Genomic DNA, 21,148 nt, shown 5'->3' with positions numbered 1-21,148 from the left:
TGGAAGTGAAAATTACATTTACCCCTATTTTTATTCTCATTTGTCATTATCCATCTGTTTTTTTTCTGCTTTTAACAAAAAATGAAAAATTCCAGAAATATTTTGAAGAAATGGCAGTCTAACTGCTACTCTCCTCTCTTTTTCTTCACCCTCAGTTTAATTTTTCAGTATAGAAACAAATGTTCAATAAAACTTAGATATCAAAAAAGTGGATTCTTAAGTCTTAAGATTCTTGTGGTCATGACCATGTGAACTCTTCTGTGTTCCGAGAGCAACTGATTGTAGTTTTTTAAGGCCACTGGAAATGAATTTTAAGTTGTAAGTGAATCTGATTTCTGAGCGTTTCACTTTTTAAGGTTATTTTCCATGTTAGAATTTATATTTCATTGTGATTAAACTGTAGGTTCTAAGGCTCTTAGATAAAACATTTACGCTTGCATTGGTACTCATATAAAGAAAAAAATGTATGTATCTTAATTGAGGGATAGCCTAAATTACTGAGCAGTCTGTAAGTTAACGATAGTGGAGCTAGGTAGAGTTTCCTTCATGAAGCTTCCACTTAGTGATTCGATCGTAAGATTTTATTCTCTTTTCTCCTGTGTGGATGGTACTGTGAGAATCTGAGTTGGTTAATACCTATTTGACAGTGTTTAATCTGTGTTAGTTTGCAAATGAATGCAACCTTATCTGTTCCTCAGAGGTGTGAAAAAAAATCTGTACACCAGCAGTTGAGGTATGAGAGTAACTTTCTCTCCTGTGAGATCTATAATTATATTTATATATATTTATGTATATACACACACATATATATAAATATATATTTTGTGTGTCCCTTAGATTTTTCTGGGAGGATCTACAGCGTTATATATATGGTTAGGAGAGTTTTCTCTTCGGAGGATATTCCAAGCAAGTACATTTTTGTTAAAAGGATTATTCTGAGCAGAGAGGTAGGAGTGGTCTTTGGTCAGTCCTGTATTGAAGAGAATTATATTTATATTTTACTTTAAAGCTAACAGTAAATACAGTACTTGACATTTATATAAATTCTTATTGAATCAGTGAATGACTAAACAAAGCCCTTTCGGCCATCTACTAGGAAGGATATAAGCTCTTACAGAGGCAGGGGCTTGCTTGTTTTGTTATCTCTAGTATACTTAACTTCTAGAACAACAGGCACTCAATACATGTTGAGTGAATAAATGAGAATAATCCATTCATTCATTTATCAAAATATTGTTGAAAAAAATGAGTTCTATCCTGGAGAAGGTAGTGCAGTTGGCCAGTGGTGCAGCTGACATGGAGTTCAGGACAGTACCGTATACTGTATTATGATGTCCCTTTTGACTTGTGAAATATGAATCATGGGTATGATTATTAAAAAGGAAACACTCAAAAAGGTTAATCATCTTTCATAAACTCTTCCAAGTGGCTTCAGAGGCAGATACCCCATGTTGCCAGCTGTCCTGTCAGCAAGTACAGTTTTGTTTTTTTGGGTAACAAAAGCAACTTGCTGAAACTTGATGCTCCTATATTAGTACAGCAGGAGCTGTTTTTACCTTAGCCATACAAAGCCATTGTCCTTTCACTGTAGTGATTTGGTTCTCTTCACTTCATCAATCTTGTTAGGCACAAGACCAGTTGCACAGTGCCTTACACCTTAACAAGCATGATCTGACTTACATAATGCTGGGGAAGATTCACTTGCTGGAGGGAGACTTGGACAAGGCCATCGAAATCTACAAGCAAGCAGTGGAGTAAGTGTATGTTTCCTTTACGACAAGGAGAAACTAAAAAAAAAAAAAAAGCAGATACATGAACTCCCAAGCCTAAAACAGAATGGGCATGACTGTTCACTAGTTGTATGAGTTACAGTAAAGGTTAAGCCTGGGTTTAGAGCTCCCAGCAGTTTAAATAAGCTTGAAGACTTCTGTTTCTCACTTGTTAGTGTGGCTGATCTAGCCTTGCTGGGCAGCTCTGCTCTGCAGAGCCAGTCAGAGATTCAAGTTCCTTCTTTATTAACCTACCATTCCTAAGGTTACTGTCTTCCCTTGTATGGTTGAAACTAACTTAATTGTAGCATGCCTGTCCAGGCTGTGTGGGGAGAGGTGGTACAGGAAACCAAGTACTGAATATGCGGTTCATAGTGTTTTAATGGCTCAGAAGTTGCACACATCGTTCCTGCTTATAATTCCATGGTTCAACATTCGCGAGGTGGCCACCCTGGCTACAAAGGAACATGTGAGTACACATATGCCCAAGAGGAAGATCTTACTAGCATGAGACAGATATCTTGTTTTAAAACATCATTAGGGGAGGCCAAACTTGTATTGATAATGGAACTGACTGGCTTTCCCAGGATGGAGTTCCATGTTTCCTTGCTAGGGACACATGCTATCTTGCCTTCTCTGTATAGGGTCTTTCTTGTTTTAAGTGGGATAGCTGAAGCAAAATGCTTTAGTGTCTTTTCTGTTTGGTCACTTAACAGAATGCCTAGTCATGGAATCTATTATTCCTGGTAGTAATTAGACTATGAACTAAACTTAATTTGTTAAATTAATTTGTTAATTATCTCTTGTCTTCTACCATAGTAGTAATGTAGTAACTTTTAAGGTTATATCAGTAATAACACAGCTTTGTGAATTTTGTGTCTACAAAGACAAAAATCCCTTGGTTTTTAAGCTACAAGAGAGACTTTCGTCATCAAGAGGCTGTTTATGTGGACAAGTAGGAAGGAGCCCATGTAGCAAATATTAAACTTCTCTGGGGCTGGTGGAGGTCTTGATTCCTGCCCCTGGCCTTCTAGAAGATTAGCTCACATGAATCTGAAGGATGACATTCTTCCAGTGGCTGGTTAAAGACTTAAGTCACAAAAAATCCTAAGAGAGAAAAGGGGACAGCTGAGCTTTTAGAGCCTTGCTGAGAATGTAGAGACCTATAACTTGGAATAGCAGTTACGTTTTGGTGAGGGGATGGATGTTTTCAGAATCATGGAAGTTACTTACTTGATTTGGGGGAGGGAGGTGATCAAAATGGATATTTATTTTCCTGGCAGAGAATGAAGAGCAAATACTCAGTTGAACTGAGTAAGCTCCGTTTGGCCAGCTCAGGCCTCCCTGACTGTGGCTTTGGCCCTTCTGGTTTTGGTCTCCCCCTAGCTAACCTGTGCCCTACCTTACTCCTTAGAAGCAGGAGACTTTGTCCCTTGCTTTTGGCATTTTGACTGTTGAAACTGCCTGATGATCCCGTAGTCAGATCATCATCTCATCTTAGTATTCCTTTGGTTTTGTAACAAAGACAAATTCAGTGAGGGATTGGGAAGCAGATAATCTTTTACGTAAGTCAGTGGCTAATTCTTTCCTAGAGCTGCTATGTGTCTTCCTTTTGTTTAGTTTGGCTGTTTAGTATGGCTTTTTGTTTACTGTAGAGAGCAGAGCATTAGAGCCCTTGGGGTCCTAAATTACACAGAAAATTATGCAGGCTGTCATTGTGAATACAGTGAGAACAGAAAAAGAAAAAAAAAAAAAAGAAAAAGGAAAAAAGAAAAGACCCCACAAGAGGGAACTGGCTAAAACTGTGTGTATTCTAGACTAACTTGGTTTATAAAGCATTGCTCCTTAATTCTATCAGTGTAATCAAGACAGTCATACAAAATTTTTCATAGGTTCTTTCTTAAGACTTTGGCCCTAAAAAAGAAGTCCTGAAAAGGAGTCTGGGTTCCGAGTTCCATTTCCTTCTTGCTGAGCAATCGTCCATGTCACCAGGGTTATGGTGACCTACTATTGAAGGCAATTCCCAGATCACCTTTAGGAATTTCCATGGGGAGTGGGACATGCAATAGTGTCTCTCAGGGGTTGCACAAGGACACGTTACTATGTGTGTGCCTCAGTGTCTCATACACATCTTGTTTCCCTCTGAGCATCTCCGTGTTGATCTCTGTATTGTAGGTTCTCACCAGAAAATACTGAACTTCTTACAACTTTAGGATTACTCTACTTACAGGTAATGAGAACTCTACTCGTTTATGCATTGATGTTAGACATGCTTTTTTGGATTTGTGTTGTGGTTTCCCTGCGTCTTAATTTTACTTGAACACATTTCACTAAAGGTCGTCTGAAGTACATGAACCTATTATTCTCTGTGTTAAATATTCTTTATCTGTTAAAGAAACTAACTTAATTTTCTGTATTCAAATCAAAAGCAAGTCTGAGTCTAGGCAGTTATAATTCTTAAAGGAAAGCACATATATGAGAAATAACTCGTCAGAGATCTGGCATTTTTTTGTTGGGGGAGAAACTATGAGATAATTTAGCACTGTTAGGATTTTGGGGCTAAGGCCATTTCTGGTGTTCCCTATCTCCCAGCCAGATCCTAGGAAAGAGAAGGCAATGCGTTGTCTAGAATAAGAAGTCTCCTTTCCCTTCCACATTCCTGAGTGTGAATGACATTCTTTTAGCTCCATCCTTTCTCCTCGTCAGCCTGAGGACCAACTCCTCAAGTTCCCTCCTCAGCTGATTCTGCCTCCCACTTTGCCTCTTTGGTAGTCTGTCTGTCTCATTTTTCTTTAACAGGGATCAGGAGCTTAATCATGGGCCTTCCTGGCTTTGGCTTGGAAGGTGGGCCCCGGGGAGATGAGGCTAACCAGCCCATTTCCTGCCAGGGGACATTAGTGTGCAGCAGCACTAGAGTGGCAGAAATGGTTCCTGGCAAATAGATACTTTAATCTCATGAGGGGGAAAATCAAAATGGGGCAGGGGCACAAATGTGGGGTTTTTAATTTTCTTTTTCTATCTGGTATCTATCTCTCTCTTTTTATTAAGAGAACTCATAAAAGTCAGGGTGTTTCTGTTCAGGGTGTGATTGTCCAAACTCCTTAACTGCCATCTCTCTGCTGATATACTTCTCTATTTTGCTTTTTCTCCAAGCTTGGCATTTACCAGAAGGCATTTGAACACCTTGGGAATGCACTGACTTACGACCCTACCAACTACAAGGTACCACAGGCTTTCAAAGCCCAGGGCCTTCACATAGATGGCCCTGCCACTCCTAGAGGTGGTCTGGCCCGTAAAGCATTCTGAACGCCTGAGAAGTTACCTTTTCTCTTAGAAAAATTATAAATTAACATGGCTCTTCTTAAATGATAAGAAATATTGGAAAGTGTTGGTGCTCTGCTGCTTATTTTCCAAAAGAGCACATTTGTTTATAACAGGTTCGTAACTTATGCAGAAAGTGAAATTGTAGTGCTGGTAAAGTTTTAGGTGCTATTTAGGAAATTAGCAAAGCCTCTGCAACTACTGTTGGAAATAATTCTGGCAAAAATGACTTCCAGGTTCTTAATGGGTTTACAGTTACAGCTGTTGTCCAGATATGACTTTAGGGATAAGAAGATCAAGAAGTGGATGAATATCATTGAGGGAGTTACAACAAAATAGGCTGTGAAGGACACAGACACAGTCCTACCTCAGAATCACATTAGCCTGACTCCATCAGCGCCTCATCTTGACACCTTTCCTTAGAGAAATGAAAGGGCTGGACTGATGAAGCCTAAAGCTGACTCGCTCTTTGTCCTGTGGCAGAAGGAGCTGTCTCTTAAGTGGCAAAGAAGGGAGTATTTGAGTTGTCTGAAGGGGCTGCAGGGAAAAAATTAAAGGCAGTTTTATCTCAGAAATATTGACTTCTTTTGCAAGAAGTAGGAGACAAATGATCTAAGCAAAGTCAGTGACATTTTATCTTTTTTTCCTGCACTGTGCCAAATGTGGGGTGCAGTACATTTCTTATGAGCCTGTGTCCCAATAGGTTGGATATATTAGATATGTCCCTGGAAGTTTTTCAGTCTCAACTGTGCTGAATATCTATAACCAGGAAGGCTCTTTCACTGCTACATCCTTTTGGGAGTGACCGAATTACCAACTTTGCATGTCCTGTATTTTCAGGCCATCTTGGCAGCAGGCAGCATGATGCAAACCCACGGAGACTTTGATGTTGCCCTCACCAAATACAGAGTTGTAGCTTGTGCTGTTCCGGAAAGTCCTCCACTCTGGAATAACATTGGAATGTGTTTCTTTGGCAAGAAGAAATATGTAGCTGTGAGTGTCTCCTCACCTTCTTTACGTTCACACATGTAGGTATTGGGTCTGCCCAGCTTGCCCCAACCTCATTGAGTGTCCCCTCTCTCCTGCAGGCTATCAGTTGCCTGAAACGAGCCAGCTACTTGGCACCCTTCGATTGGAAGATTCTCTATAATTTGGGCCTTGTCCACCTGACCATGCAGCAGTATGCGTCAGCTTTCCACTTTCTCAGTGCAGCCATCAACTTCCAGCCGAAGATGGGGGAGCTCTACATGCTCTTGGCTGGTAAGAGACATTTATGTGGAAAACCACTCTGCAGTCTGTAATGAGGGGAAAATGGATTAGAATCATTGGAGGCCAGTGGCTAAATGTCCTATAGAAGCCATTCACTTGCAGATCCCATAGGAATCTGGGTTACTGTCCTAGGGCTTGAAAAAACATGGAAGAAAAAGATAACAAAGCACTAGGTTGCTTCTGTCTTGGGGGAATTTTGCTCAGAGACCCACAAGTTAAATCAAGATCATCCCTAGTTCATCTTTTACCGACTGTTGTCCCTTGGCTCGATAATTTACATATACATGTATATTGAGTCCAGCTAAGTTCCGGATGTTGAGTGTTAAGAGCTTGGGCTTTAGGTAGAGTCCTGCCTCTACTACTTACTGGGTGTATCTAAAAGGGTTGATGAGAGGATTACATATGGTCATTATTGTGGGGTTTCATATTTGTAAGAGAAAGGTTGAAAAAGTAAATTGAGAGGTGGTTATTTGTGAGTTGCCTGAATACAAAGCTAGCCTAGTTCTTTCTGTTGGGTATAGGAATATAAACAAATTACCACACTGTGAGGTATAAGCAGCAATTCTAATGCCGTGAAGTAGAGAGGGCCTTCACACTGTTCTGAAGGATAAGCTGGAATCTACTAGCACAGAATGGCTGAGGAGCCACTGAAAAAAGGCATGCAGTCATGAAACTGCACGATGTACCTGCTGTTAGTGGGTGATAGTGTGATAAAAGGTAGTAGGAGATGGGTCAGGAAAGGTGGTTTGGGATCAGATTACAGAGGGGCGTGAGTATGATGCAAAGACTAGACTTTATCCCTGAGGCTGTGATTTTCCAACTGTTTTCTTAGATCTCCTCTTAAGTGTCTGGTAGAAGTGAGTGCATGGTTGGTGGTGGGGATGGGGTGGGCAGGGCTTCCAGAGCAGCTCTCATTGTTTATTTTATGGATCTGGCTTCCAGAAAATCCTGATTTAAAGGGCGAAAGTGTTTTGATGCTAAACAAAGTTTAAAGATCTGGTTATGGGTGATGGAGGACCAGTGAGTATTCTTAAGTATTATAGTGACATGGTCAGATTTGTTTGTAAGTCAGGGAGAAACCTGGTGACATTGCAGCCAGTGGACGGAGGCAGATGGGGACACTGCCACAGCCTGAAATGACTTGGGTCTGAACAAGGGAAATGTCAGACATGAAACTGCAAAAGTTGAGATTCACAGAACTTGACAGCTGGTTGGCTGGAGAGGGGACTGGTGAAGAAGGTAACATCAGGTATCTAAGCTGAGTGAGAGTAGAAGACGAGCTGAGAGGGCAAAGGATTAAGTTTGGGGGCAGAATCAGCTATGGTCTGGAAACATTCCTTGTGCTTTCTAAGCTGGGCTCTCCGGCTGCAGTGCTCACTTTATTTGTTGCAGTGGCTCTGACCAATCTGGAAGATACAGAGAATGCCAAGAGAGCCTACGCAGAAGCTGTCCGCCTGGATAAGTAAGTTGCTCCTTGGGGAGTGGTACTGGGGAGGGCTGGACTCTCCAGAGCCACGAGGTGGCGCCATAGCGCTGGTTTGCCGGAATCAGCCCAGATGCTTGCTCTCCACAGCCTTTGTGCACAGCCAGCCTAAGTGTGGAAAAGGATGTAGTACTAAGCATGCAGTGGCTCAGCAGGAACTGACACTGGCACTTTCTGAGAGAATGTTCCCAGTCCCAAGCTTCGTAGTCAGGAGGCCAGAGAAATTCAGAGCAGGCAGTGGGCCAGCTAGAATATCAGATGGGACTCAGTTTAATCTAAGATAAACTTGACTCTCTTGAGATTATTCCACTGGTATCAGCTAGGCAGCAGGGTGGGGAGCGCTTCTTCCGCCCACTCTGGTGGTTTCTGCTGAGGGTCGAGGTGTCAGACTTGGTCCCAATACCTGCTTTGTCGGTCAGGTAGTTAATTCCTTGATCTTCTCCACATGCCCAAACGGCATGTGTGTTTCCACCTTGCTGCAGAATGGAGAAACCTCTACTTAATCAGTTTGGTTTTGTATTTGTGTCATGAGAATCTCTAAGTGACCATTGTTTGCAAAGCCTAAGCGCCATAGAATCTTTGTCTGTTTGCCACAGGTGTAACCCTTTAGTCAACCTGAATTATGCCGTGCTGCTGTACAACCAGGGCGAGAAGCAGGGTGCCCTGGCCCAGTATCAGGAGATGGAGAAGAAAGTCAACTTACTCAAGGACAGTAGCTCTCTGGAATTTGACTCTGAGGTGTGTCTTTTATTAGCTCCCAGGAGTCATAAGCAATCTGTCAGGAGACTTGAATGAAGCCCAGATAATCTAGATGTGGCATAGGCTTGTGCCTGTTTTGGCTTCGATGTTCCTGGCAGCATGAAATATTCAATTAGTAACAGTCTGAGGAAAAACTTTTTCTAGAAGAAAATAATAAGAGGAAATTCAGGTTTACTGAATTATCTGTTACTGATTATATAACTCATCTGAGTTGAGGCCTATGTCACTTTGTAGCTTCCTCCCATTTCTGTAGAAAAGGTAGAGTTTAGCCCAATAACACACAAAACTGACTTGCTGGGTTTGAGACCCTGTACGAATGAACTCCCTTGCCATCTGCTAAGGGTAGCCTGTGTTCTCTGCTATTTGAGAATGATTTCCTTGCAATAAGTACTTTCTCCCTCAAATGCTGGTACCAATAGACACTATTTCAGCTAAAAGCCCCCTAGTAAAAGGCGAGTAGGCTTGTTTTTGCCAGTCATACTTGATTCTTTTTTTTCTTTTCTTCCCATATGGGCACAAGATGGTGGAGATGGCCCAGAAATTGGGAGCTGCTCTCCATATTGGGGAGGCACTGGTCTGGACTAAACCAGTTAAAGATCCCAAATCAAAGCACCGGACCACTTCAACCAGCAAAGCTGCCAGTTTCCAGCAGCCCCTGGGCTCTAATCAAGCTCTAGGACAGGCAATGTCTTCCGCGGCCGCACACAGGAAGCTCCCCTCAGGTAGGAGGCCACACACAGTACCATGATATAGCCACACATGCCAGCAAAGAAGCTACAGCTTTGAGTGAAGCCTGCACTTTTTAGTCTCAAAGTACATCCAGTGTAATGTCTAGAAGGGGAAAAAAGCTGCAGGGTAACCAAATTGGCACTTGTTTCTTTAAGACAAGTTGTGTATTAGCTTACAACTACTAGCAGGTTTAATTGGGTGGTTAATATACTGGGACTTTAAAATATTCAAGTTTAGAACTATAGTACAGTACCTCCCAATATATAGTCTTGCTTTAATTTTCACTGCCTTATCATAAGTTGGTATGGTGCAGGTAATTAAAGACTTCTTTCAGTGCATCATTGAAGGCAGACTTGACTTTTGCTTTGTTTCTTCAATTATGGTCTAACTTCATAGCTGCAGAGATGCACCACAGTCCCACTGGTCACAGAAAATACGGAATCCCTTGAAATTTAACAGTGAGAATAATGATTTCTTCTGGAATTGTGGAATTGAGAGCTCAAGCTCTTTGTTTTGCTACTAGGTGCTGGAGGAACATCCCAGCCCACAAAGCCACCGCCTCTTCCTCTGGAGCCAGAGCCTGCTGTGGAAACAAGTCCAGCTGAAGCACCAGCACAAATAAGTGAAAAACAGGAATAGGGTGACCCCAGAGTAGGGGCTGCTTTGGCGAGGAAGTACCAGATTAGGAACAGTCACGTGACACAGGCAGGGTGGAGGCCAGCACTTTCCCTGGCCACCACAGAACACAGGGTGTGTTGTGATGATCATGAGGAGCCTGAGGCCTGTGCAGCAGCACCCCCCACCCGCCGGCCCTGCCATTGGCCCCATTACCCAGGAAATAGAAGACAGCCCAGACTGGTCTTTTAAGAATTGAGAACAAGCTCATGGCTCTATGTATGTACCTTCAAGAGCCAACAGGGTACATCATGCTGTTTGCTCTTGAAAGGAGTTTGTCTCCTGACTGGCTGACCCCTCCTCTGTGGAAGGACAGTCAGAGGCAGACAGTTCTGTTCACGGGCCTTGTCCTGACGAAGCCTCGGCTCAGCTGAGGCGACCTTCAGGCTGTGGGGCGTATCAGCCCCGAAGGTACACACAAATCTCTTATTCATAATTCAGCTCCAAGAGCCTAAATTTAAAAAAGAAAAACAATGATGAAAAAAAGCCGTGTAAATTGAAGCTGAGGCTGTCGTGTATCCTAGCTGCACTTGCCCAAGGGAATCCAGAACAAGTTCCTGCATCTTGTTCTTGAGGGAGGTCAGAGCATAGAGCCAGATCACATCAGTCTAAGAAGCAGGACTGAAGGGTGATCTGATAGCAGCACCAAGGATTAAAAGAAAAGGAAGTTTACCCAAGGAATTTTTACTCAAGACAATCAATGATACACTGAAGCTTTAATACATTATATGTCCTTTTTAGAATATGATTATGTATCATCACCCCTTTGGGGAATGTTGTAATTCAAGTACAAAAATGAGAGATCATAATAAAAACTTTTTTAAAAAGAACCTATGATCACAGTCTTCTTTTACCTATTCCTAAGCCAAGTTTGAAACTGGAGACGGAACCTCCATGCCAGCTTCCTACTTGGTACCAGGATGGCCTCTGCTGCAGCCCTGATGGCTGGTAGGCTAGCAGTTTGCTTCAGGGCCAGTCCCCATTTTGTACTTAAAGTGCCTTTTAATCACCATAATTTGAAGGTAGAGGAATGACCTACTGCCTAAGCAGGCTATTTGGAACTCTTTATCTTATGAGTGGGTCTGTTTTGGCATCGAAGCAGCAGCTGAGCAGGAAATTCTTCAGTTCTCATGTCTCGGAAATAAACAATAAGGTAACAAATGATACCCATGCCCAGGTGGCCGGTATGTGGCAGAACTGGGTGACTGAGACAGCTCACTTCTGAATCAGTGTGGAGTCTAGTGTGTCTGTGACCGAAAAGTCTTAGAAATAATGAGGGTGTAAATAAGACACATGGAGAGGAGAAAGTGTGAGAGAGATTTAGGAGGTAAGATCAACAAACTGGGAACTGATTAGAAGTGGCAGATAAGAACAGACTGTAGGATGGATGCCCATTGATAGGAAGAGTTACACAAATCAGAGAACATTAGGGGACTGGAGTTGAGTGTTGTGGACTCTGGTTTTAGACATGTTTATCTTTGAGATATCCAAATCATGATAGACATTATGACACTTGTGTAGCTAGATTTCAGGTGCAAAACGTGGCACCTGAAGATAAATGTGGCGTTTGAAGATAAAAATTCAGGTGTAATTTTGGTTTGGGTGATAACTGAAACCACAGATTTGAAAGGAATCATGCAAGGAAAGCTAGGAATAAGATGACGAGGAACCAAAAATGGAAAACCAATATTGAAGGGAGAAGAGCCCACAAAAGAGATAAGAGAAGCAAGTGATAGAAAAACCAGGAAGTGATATTAGGAAAAGTGAAGGAAGAAAAGTTCAGGAAGGGAGTGACCAGTCTCACTAAACTCTTCCAACAGAGAGGGACTGTCATCCGCTTTTTATAAGGGAGGAAGCTGAGGTTGGGAGAGGCAAAATGAATTTCCCAAGGTAAGTGGCAGGATTAGAACTTGAAACTGGGTCGGGATGCAGAGCTGCCGTTTAACCATTAACCACGAAGCAATGATGTACTTTTGGTGAAGCGGTGGCAGCAAGAGACCCAAGGGCTTGAAGACTGAAGAAATGGAGATTGGACTGTTCTTAAGTCAAAGTAAAGGGAGTGGAGTTCTTAGAGGGCAGAGTTGAATTCATTACGCTAACCTGAGAAAATTTTAGCATTTGGGAAGACAAGGGTAAAGAGGCCTTTTTAAGTGATGCACAGTGGAGACTGACAGAATGCAAACAGCAGGACTCATCGGTGTTTCTGTACTCCTTGGGGCAGGAACATAATGGCACTTTGCATTCCAGCGATAGCAATCAAGAAGCACATGCTTTCTACATTAATTTGAGCTTAGATTTTCTTAACAATTACTGGGTTGTACCTGTCCAGTCTTTAGGGCATGTGGTTTTGCAGTTTCTTGTTCACTCTGGTGAAAAAGGAGCTATTCTAAATTCTAGTAGGGTAGTTATTCATGTCATAATTTTTAATAATTATGAAAAGGAGGCCAAGTGCATAATCAGATAAAAACAGTTTTAGGTGGTTTAAACTAGAGGCAGGAAAGTGGAAGTAAGGACCAGCAAAGGGAAAAGTGCCCTTCTTACTGAATAATAGTACAAAACTGCATTCTGAAGACAGTGAAACTTTGGAGTGTATGGTTACCATGATCATTTTGTTCTTAAGGAAGAACAAAGTTATTCTGATAATGGCAGAATAACTTATGTTGGACCAATCCTCCCATTAATAACAAATGTAAATAAGTGGGTAAATATAAAACATCTTGGTTTAATTAAAAAAATACACGACTGTTCCAAGCAAAAAAAAATCCTCCAATATTATATTGTGGGGTTTACCATATGTAAATGTAACTAAAGGACAAGGGGGTACATGGAACTTTAAGATTTTTTTAAAATAATATTTTAATTTTTTAGTTATAGTTGGCATACAATATGTATTCGTTTCAGGTGTACAACATAGTGATTAGACATCTGTATAACTCAAAGTGATCACCCCAGTAAATCTAGTGTCCCTCTAACACCATACATAGTTATTACAATATTATTGGCTATATTCCTTATGCTATACTTTTTATTTCCATGACTACTTTGTAACTAATTTGTACTTAACCTCTTTCCCCCTTTTCACTAGTCCTCCAACCCCCTCCCATCTCGTAACCCTCAAATGTTCTCTGTATCTGAGTTTGTTTGTTTTTTGTTTGTTTGTTTATTTTCTTTAGATTCCACATATACGTGTAGTCATGTGTTCTTTCTCTGTCTTACTCCATTCAGCATAATGCCCTCTAGGTCCATCATGAAATATTTTTTTCCATCCCATTACTTTCAGTCTGTGTGTGTCTTAATCTGAAGTGAGTCTTTGCAGGCAGCACGTGGAAGGGTCTTGTCTTCTTATCCATTCAGCCATGCTTTTAAAAAAAAAATTTCTTTCAATTAGTTTCAAGTATACAGTACATTGGTTAGACATCTATATAATTCATAAAACGATCCCCCCAATTGCTCCCTCCCTCTCCTGACCCTCCACCAAGCCAATGTATTAATGCTATCTGCATTCCCTATGCTATGCTCCCTCCCCATCCCCGTGACCATCCATCGGCCACTAATTTGTACTTCTTTAACCCTTCACCCCATTCTCCCAGCCCCCCAAACCCCTTACCCTCTATCCGTCATCAAATTGTCCACTATATTTGTGAGTCTGTTTTAGATTAGTTCTTTTTATTCCTTAGATTCTGCATGTAAGTGAAATCATAGAGTGTTTATATCTTTCTCTGTCTGACTTAAATAACTTCTAGGTCCATCAAAGAAATACCCTTTTCTATCTTCCTTTTAGTCTGTGTGTGTCTTTTAATCTGAAGTGAATCTTTTGTATTTTTTCTTCTTAAAGAAGTACCTCCACCATTTCCTATAATACCGGCTTTGTGGTGATAATTCCTTCAGCTTATTTTTGTTTGGGAAGCTCTTTATCTGTCCTTCAACTCTAAATGATAGCGTTGCTGGATAAAGTATCTCTGGTTGTAGACCCTAGGTCTTCATCCTGTCAAATATTTTTTGCCAAGCCCTTCTGTCCTGCATAGTTTCTTTTGAGAAATCAGCTGCCAGTCTTACGGGTGTTCCCTTATAAGTAATTATCTGTTTTTATTTTGCTGCTTTTAATATTCTTTCTTTGTATTTAAACTTCAGCATTTTAAGTATGATGTGTCTTGGTGTGGGTCTCTTTGGATCCCTGATTTTTGGAATTCTTTGAGCTTCCTGGAGTTTTATGTCCATTTCCTTCAGGTTAGGGAAGTTTTCCATCATTATTTTTTCAAATAGCTGTTCAACATCTTGATTTTATTCAATTATGCCTATCAGAAAAATATTTGGAGCCTTAATAGTGTCCCATATGCTTCTTAAATTATTTTTATAGTCTTGGCATCTTATCTCTTGCCATTCTGATTGTGTGTCCTTGGCTTTCCCATCCTTTACATAAGGCATTTGATCATTTTCTTTATTCACTTTCTTTATTCCTTCATTTATTCTATTTAATACACTTCATCTCAAATAATGTGTTCTTTATTTCAGACTGGTTCCCTTTTATAATTTCCATTTCCATTTTTATGTTTTTTATCTCTTTGTTGAAGTTCTCACTGAATTTATCTACACTTCCCAAAAATTCCTTGAGTATCTTTATAACCAGTGTTTTGAACTCTGCATCTGTTAGATTACTTGACTCCATTATATCTGGATCTCTGTTCTGTTCTTTCATATGGTTTCTGCTTCTTTGTCTTCCCATTTTGTCTGTCTTTCCATGTCTGTTTCTATGTACTAAGCAAAGCTCCTAAGTCTCCCAGTCTTATTGGTGTGGATTTGTGAAGTAGGTGTCCCGTGGAACAGTCCTGAGAGGGGCTCAGCTACAGGCCAAATTTATCTCAAGCCTCTGCCCCTCCAGGGCTACCTGTTAAGATTCAGCAAGCAACCCACAGATGCTGTGCTTGTAGTTGTCTCAAAAGGCCACACCAGAAACCAAGGCCAGCTGCCTCCAGTGCGAATCTAAGCCCAGCTCAGCAAGGAGCACCTGACTTTCTAAGGACACACTTGGGTGTGTCATAGATGCGGCTGCAAGGTGGGGGAGGCAGGGTTTCAGGGAATCCTCTGGGCGAATGGACCTCTTTTATCCAGTTTGATGACGTCTCTGTGTCTGTGCACTGGGAGGGGGACAGGGTTCAACAGAGAACAATGGATACCACCAGCACTTCTGTACAGAGCAAGTCTTGCCTTGGCCCTCACACCGACAATGACTCCCTGTAAGTCCCTGGTTCCCCCTGCTCGCAGCCAAATTGGCACTGGTGTTCAGAGCGAGTAGGTCACCACGAAAATCTGCTCACAGTTGCGGCCCCTTTAAGAGGCTTTTGCCGCTTCCACTTCCACAGCCTCTCTCTTCATTCAGCCACTTGGGACCGGGCAGCCTCGGGTCCTCACCTTGTCCTATATTCTGCTGTTGCGGGGTGCTTTCTTGGACTTCTCCCTAGTTGTATGGCTTGTTCATCTAGATTCCAGGCGAATTTTCCTTGCTGCTGCTCCTTGTTTTCATCACAACTTTGATTTGGTTGCCAGAGGGATGAACAGAGCCTCTTATCATCTGTGCCATTTCCCCTCCCCGCCCACCGTGTCTTTTGATTGGAGCATATTTTTTTCATTTGAAGTACTTGTTGATAGATATGTAGTTATTGCCATTCTTTATTTGGACTTTTGATGCATATTTTTTTCTTCTTAAAGAAGTTCCTCCAATATTTCCTGTAATACTGGCTTGGTGGTGATGAACTCCTTTAGCTTTTTCTTGTCTGGGAGAGCCTTCATCTGTCCTTTGATTCTAAATGATAGCTTTGTTGGGTAAACAAATCTTGGTTGTAGGTCCTGGGTTTTTATCACTTTGAATATTTTGTGCCAAGCCCTTCTGTCCTGTAAAGCTTTTGTTGAAAAATCAGCCGACAGTCTTATAGGTGCTCCCTTGTATGTAACGGTTTTTCTCTTGCTACTTCTAAGATTCTCTCTTTGTCTTTAACCTTTGGTTGACATTTTAATTATGAAGTGCTGTGGTGTAGGCCTCTGGGTTCATCTTGTTTGGGATTCTGAATTTCCTGGGGATGTATGTCTATTTCCTTTACCAGGTGAGGGAAGTTTTCCACCATTACATCTTCAAATAGGTTTTCAGTTCCTTATATCTCTCTCCTGGCACCCGTAGGATGGGAATGTTGTTACCCTTGACATTGTCCCAGTGGCTCCGTAAACTATCTTCATTTTTTTGGATTCTTTTTTCTTGTTGCTGTTCTGATTGGGTGTCCACTGCTACCCCATCCTCTATGTTGCTGATTCAATCCTCTGTTTCATCAACTCTGTTGATTCTCACTAATGTACTCTTCAACTCAAATATTGTGACCTTTATTTCTGATTGGCTCCCTATTATGTTTTCCATCTCTATTTTTATGTTTTTTATTGTTAAAGTTCTCGCTGAGTTCATCTACTCTTCCCCTAAGTTCCTTGAGCATCCTTATAACCAGCGTTTTAAACTCTGAATCTGGTATATTGCTTGTCCCTATTTTGGTGAATTTTTTTTTCTAAAGCTTTGTTCTGTTCTCTCATGTTGGGCATGCTCCTTTGTCTCTGCATTTTGGCTGCCTTCCTGTGTCTAATATTAGGGCTCCTAAGTCTCCCAGTCTTAATAGAGTGAACTTTATGTAGTTGGTGTGCTGTGGGAGCCTTGGCACAGACCTGGGAGGGGTCCAGCTGCAGGCCAACTTTCGTTGCAGTCTGTGCACCTCCAGGGCCACCTGATAAGAATCATCATGTAATCCACATACAGCTGCCAACACAACAGCTGCACTTACAGGTGCCTTGAGGGACCAAGTCAGAAACCAAGCCTAGCTACCACTGGCATGGGGCTTGGGGCTGCTCAGCAAGAGGTACATGGCACATTGAGACCAGATACTGCTTCTATGGGTTTTGTGAGCCTTTAAGAGATTTTTATGAAAGTTCACAGTAGGAACTGGAAGCAGCTTGGATGGGCCCATGAGTGGGGAGAGGTGGAGTCTCAGGGAATCTCCTGGACAAAGAAACGTGTGTTATGCAGGTTGATGACACCTGGGTCTACAGGCTGGGAATGGAGAGGGCTCAACAAAGGAACAATGGCTTTTGCCTGTACTTCTAGGAGCAAGCTGCCCCTGTAGCCCTTGCTCTGAAGCCTGACTGCTCAGCACCTCCCTATATGTTCCTGGCATCCTTTGAGCCATTGCCCCAGCACTGGATCTCAGAGCAAGTGAGTCCGTCAGCAAGTAAGACCAAGTGTGGGCCAAGAGGAAGGTCTCTACTTCCTGCAGCCCTCTTTCTCAGCCACGACCTCCATTGGTTTTCACAGGCAGAGGTTGTAGGGACTCATTTTCCCACCATGGACCCCTGGTCTGGGTTGCCCAGTGTGCGGCTGGGACCCCTCATTCCTCAGGTGGAGGAGGTAGCTCTGCAGCCAAGATAGTCTTCCCAATTCTTGATTGCCACACACTGTTGTGAGACCAGGCCATTTTGCATCACCACCCTTCCTACCATTTTGAGGTGACCTTTTATTTGCGGTCACCTAGTTGTAGGGCTTCTGTTCAGCCAGACCTCAGACAACTCAGCGTACTGGTTGCTCTCTAGTTTTGTTTAATTTTGGTGTGGTCACTAGAGGAGGCATGCATAGCATCTACCTTCCATGCCATCTTGTGAGGGAGCCTGGTTGAAAGGTTTTTGTATTTTAGGTGATGTGGTAAAAAACTAAACCTAGTCTGTGATGAATTAAGAATGCATATTATAATCCCTAGAGCAACCATTAAAAAGATGTAAAGAAGTATTGCTAAAAAGCCAAATGGAGGCATTAAAATGAAATTCTAAAAAATATTCAATTAGCACCCTCCTCCCCTTAAAAAAGCCAGGAAAGAAAGAACAGAATAAAAAAGAAGAAAAAGATGGAACAAAGAAAAACAGCAAATGTTAAATGTAAATCCAATTATGTCAATAATTATATCAAGATGTAATCAGACTAAAAACTGTAATTAGACCAAACATTCCAATTAAAAAGTGGAGAAAGAATAAAAAAATTAAAGCCTGGTTATCTGCCACTGAAAGTAAAAGGATGGGAAAAGATATACCATGCAAACTATAGGCATAGGAAATCTGAGGTGCTACAATAATGTTTCAGGTGCTGCATTAATATCAGATAAAGTAGACTTCAAGGAGTAATATCAAAAGTAATAATTTGCCTCACAAGGAATTCAAAGAAATGGTCATAAGAATGCTGACCAAACTTGAGAATGCAATAGAGGAATTTAGAATTTCAACAGAGAAGTTATAATGAAGAACCAAGTAGAGCTAAAGAATATAATAACTGAAATGAAACACACACACATTAGAAGGAATCAATAGTAAAGTGGATAATACAGAAGAATGGATTGGTGATCCAGAAGATAGACTAGTGGAAATCAACCAATCAAAATAGCAAAAAAAAAAAAAAAAAAAGCGTGGGTAGGAACCTCTGAGACAACATCAAGCACACAACCATTTGCATTATAGGGATACTAAAAGGTGAAGAGAAAATGGAACAGAAACTTTGAAGAAATAATGATTGATGACTTTCCTAATCTGGGAAAGGAAACAGACATCCAGGTCCAAGAAGAACAGAGTGCCAAACAGGATGAACTCAAGAGACCCACACCAAGACATACTATAATTAAAATGGCACAAGTTAAAGAGACAATTTTGAATGCAGCAAGAGGAAAACAACTCGTTACATGCAAAGGAAACCCCATAAAGCTATCAGCTGATTTCTGAGCAGCAAATTTACAGGCTAGAAGAGAGTAGCGGGACATCTTTAAAATGCTAAAAGAAACTACAGCCCAGAATAATTTACCTGGCAAGGTTATCATTCAGAATTGAAGGAGAGATAAAGAGTTTCCCCAACAAACAAAAGCTAAAGGAGTTCATCAATATTAAACCAGCTTTATGATAAATGTTCAAGGGTCTTTGTTCAGTAGCCTATTACTTAAGCAGAAAAGGGAAGGCCAGAGCCAGAAATAAGAAAATATGAGCAAAGTAAACAGTCTCACAAGGTAAAGCCAATCTTTAAGAAATACAGCAAATGAGACATTTAAAAAGCAACTATCAACGTCAAAAGATAAAAGTACCAAACTGAATCCAAACTACAATAAGTAGTTAGGAGACACATAAAACAAAAAGATCAAAAACAAAGTATGGAGGTGGAATAAAAATATAGTTCTTTCAGAATATATTTGAACGTAAATGCCTATCATCTCAGAATAGACTGCTATAGATATAGAATGATATACATAAACCTCATAGTAACCACAAATGCAAAACCTACAAACATTACATGAAAAATAGAGAGGACCCAAACAAAAAAACTAAAGGAAATCAGCAAACAAGAGGAGAGCTCAAGAGAAGAATGAAACAATAGGAGTACAAAAACAACCAAATGAACAAAATGGAAATAAGTACATACTTATTACATTTAAATGGTTAAGTGTTTTAATAAAAAGACATAGGGTTGCTGAATAGATTAAAAATACAGACTGAAAATGAAGAGATAGAAAAAGATATTCCATGCAAAAAACAAATGAAAAGAAAGCTGGGGTAGCAATACTCTTATCAGACAAAATGCACTTTAAAACAAAGAATGTGAAAAAAGACAAGGATATTACATAATTATAAAGGGGACAATCCAAGAAGAGGCTATAACAATCATAAATATCTATGTACCCAACATAGGAACACTTAAATATATAAAGCAAATATTAATGGACATAAAGGGAAAAATCCATAATAGTACAATAATAGTAGAGGATTTTAATACCCCACTCACATCAATGGATAGATCATCCACACAAAAAATTAGAAATTTAATAAGGAAATAACATAATACTTAAATGCCACATCATATCAAATCAGCTTAATAGACATTTATAGAACATTTTATCCAAAACAGCAGAATACACATTTTTTTGAAGTGGAACATTCTCTGAGATAGATCACATATTGGGACATAAAATGTGCCTCAATAAATTCATAAAAACTAATATATCAAGCATCTTTTCCAACCACAATGGCACGAAACCAGAAATCAAGTATAGGATGAAAAATGGAAAAAACAAATTGTGAAGACTAAGTAACAGGCTACTGAACAACAAATGGATCAACGAGGAAATTAAAAAGGAAATTAAAACTACCTTGAAATAAATGTAAATGAATACACAACTTTTCAAAATTTATAAGTATAGCAAAAGCAGTTCTAAGAGGGAAGTTCATAGGCTATATAGGCCTACATCAAGAAACAAGAAAAATTCCAAATAAACAAGCAAACTTTATGCCTAAAAGACCTAGAAAAAGAACAAAAACCCCAAAGTAAACAGAAGGAAGGAAATAAGTAAGATCAGAGGAGAAATAAACAAAATAGAGATTAAAAAAAAAAAAACAGCAGAAAAGATTGATGAAACTAAGAGCTAGGCCCTAGAAAAGATAAACAAAATTGATGAACCTTTAGCCAAACTCATGAAGAAAAAAAGAGAGATCAAATAAATAGTCATAAATGAAAGAGAAGTTATAACTTCTCTTCTGATACCACAGAAATAAATACAAAGAATCATTAAAGAATACTACAAATAATTATATGCCAAAAAATTCAATAATCTAAAAGAAAGTGATAAATTTCTAGAAGTATATCACCTTCTAAGACTGAACCAGAAAGAAACAGGAAATCTAAACAGACTGATTACTAGCAATGAAATTGAAGCAAACCGGATTCAAGATTAAAAGGATTATGCACCATGACCAAGTAGGGTTTATCCCAGGTATGCAAAGATGGTTCAACATCCACAAATCAATCAACATGATACATTAACAAAATGAAGGATAAAAATCATATGAACATCTCAATAAATGCAGAAAACACGTTTGACAAAATTCAACATCCATTTAGATAAAACCTGTTAACAAAGTGGGTAAAGAAGGAACATACTTCAACATAATAAAAGCCATATATGACAAGCCCACAACTAATATCATACTCATTGGTGAAAAGTTGAAAGCTTTTCCTCTAAGATCAGGAATAATACAAGGATGCCCACTATTACCACTTTTATTCAACATAGTGTGGAAGTCCTAGCCATAGCAA

General features: G+C 40.3%; 1 protein-coding gene across 3 annotated transcripts in view; it reads left to right on the top strand.

Moving 5' to 3' along the window:
- The window catches only part of BBS4 (Bardet-Biedl syndrome 4), a 56,430-nt gene extending 45,595 nt beyond the window's left edge, over nt 1–10,835 (top strand). For all 3 annotated transcript variants that reach the window (XM_016126923.2, XM_016126927.2, XM_016126926.2), the window contains 9 exons: nt 1,627–1,754; nt 3,945–3,999; nt 4,923–4,991; nt 5,931–6,083; nt 6,179–6,350; nt 7,752–7,821; nt 8,439–8,580; nt 9,122–9,323; nt 9,854–10,835. In XM_016126923.2, the coding sequence (XP_015982409.2) occupies nt 1,627–1,754; nt 3,945–3,999; nt 4,923–4,991; nt 5,931–6,083; nt 6,179–6,350; nt 7,752–7,821; nt 8,439–8,580; nt 9,122–9,323; nt 9,854–9,969 (1,107 nt within the window). In that variant the 3' untranslated portion in view covers nt 9,970–10,835. The remainder of the gene's footprint in view (nt 1–1,626; nt 1,755–3,944; nt 4,000–4,922; nt 4,992–5,930; nt 6,084–6,178; nt 6,351–7,751; nt 7,822–8,438; nt 8,581–9,121; nt 9,324–9,853) is intronic.
- The last annotated feature ends 10,313 nt before the right edge of the window (nt 10,836–21,148 follow it).

The sequence above is a fragment of the Rousettus aegyptiacus genome, unplaced genomic scaffold, assembly GCF_014176215.1.
Source record: "Rousettus aegyptiacus isolate mRouAeg1 unplaced genomic scaffold, mRouAeg1.p scaffold_m13_p_3, whole genome shotgun sequence".
In the NCBI taxonomy this organism is placed as follows: domain Eukaryota; kingdom Metazoa; phylum Chordata; class Mammalia; order Chiroptera; family Pteropodidae; genus Rousettus; species Rousettus aegyptiacus.
This window is presented reverse-complemented; position numbering and strand designations above follow the sequence as displayed.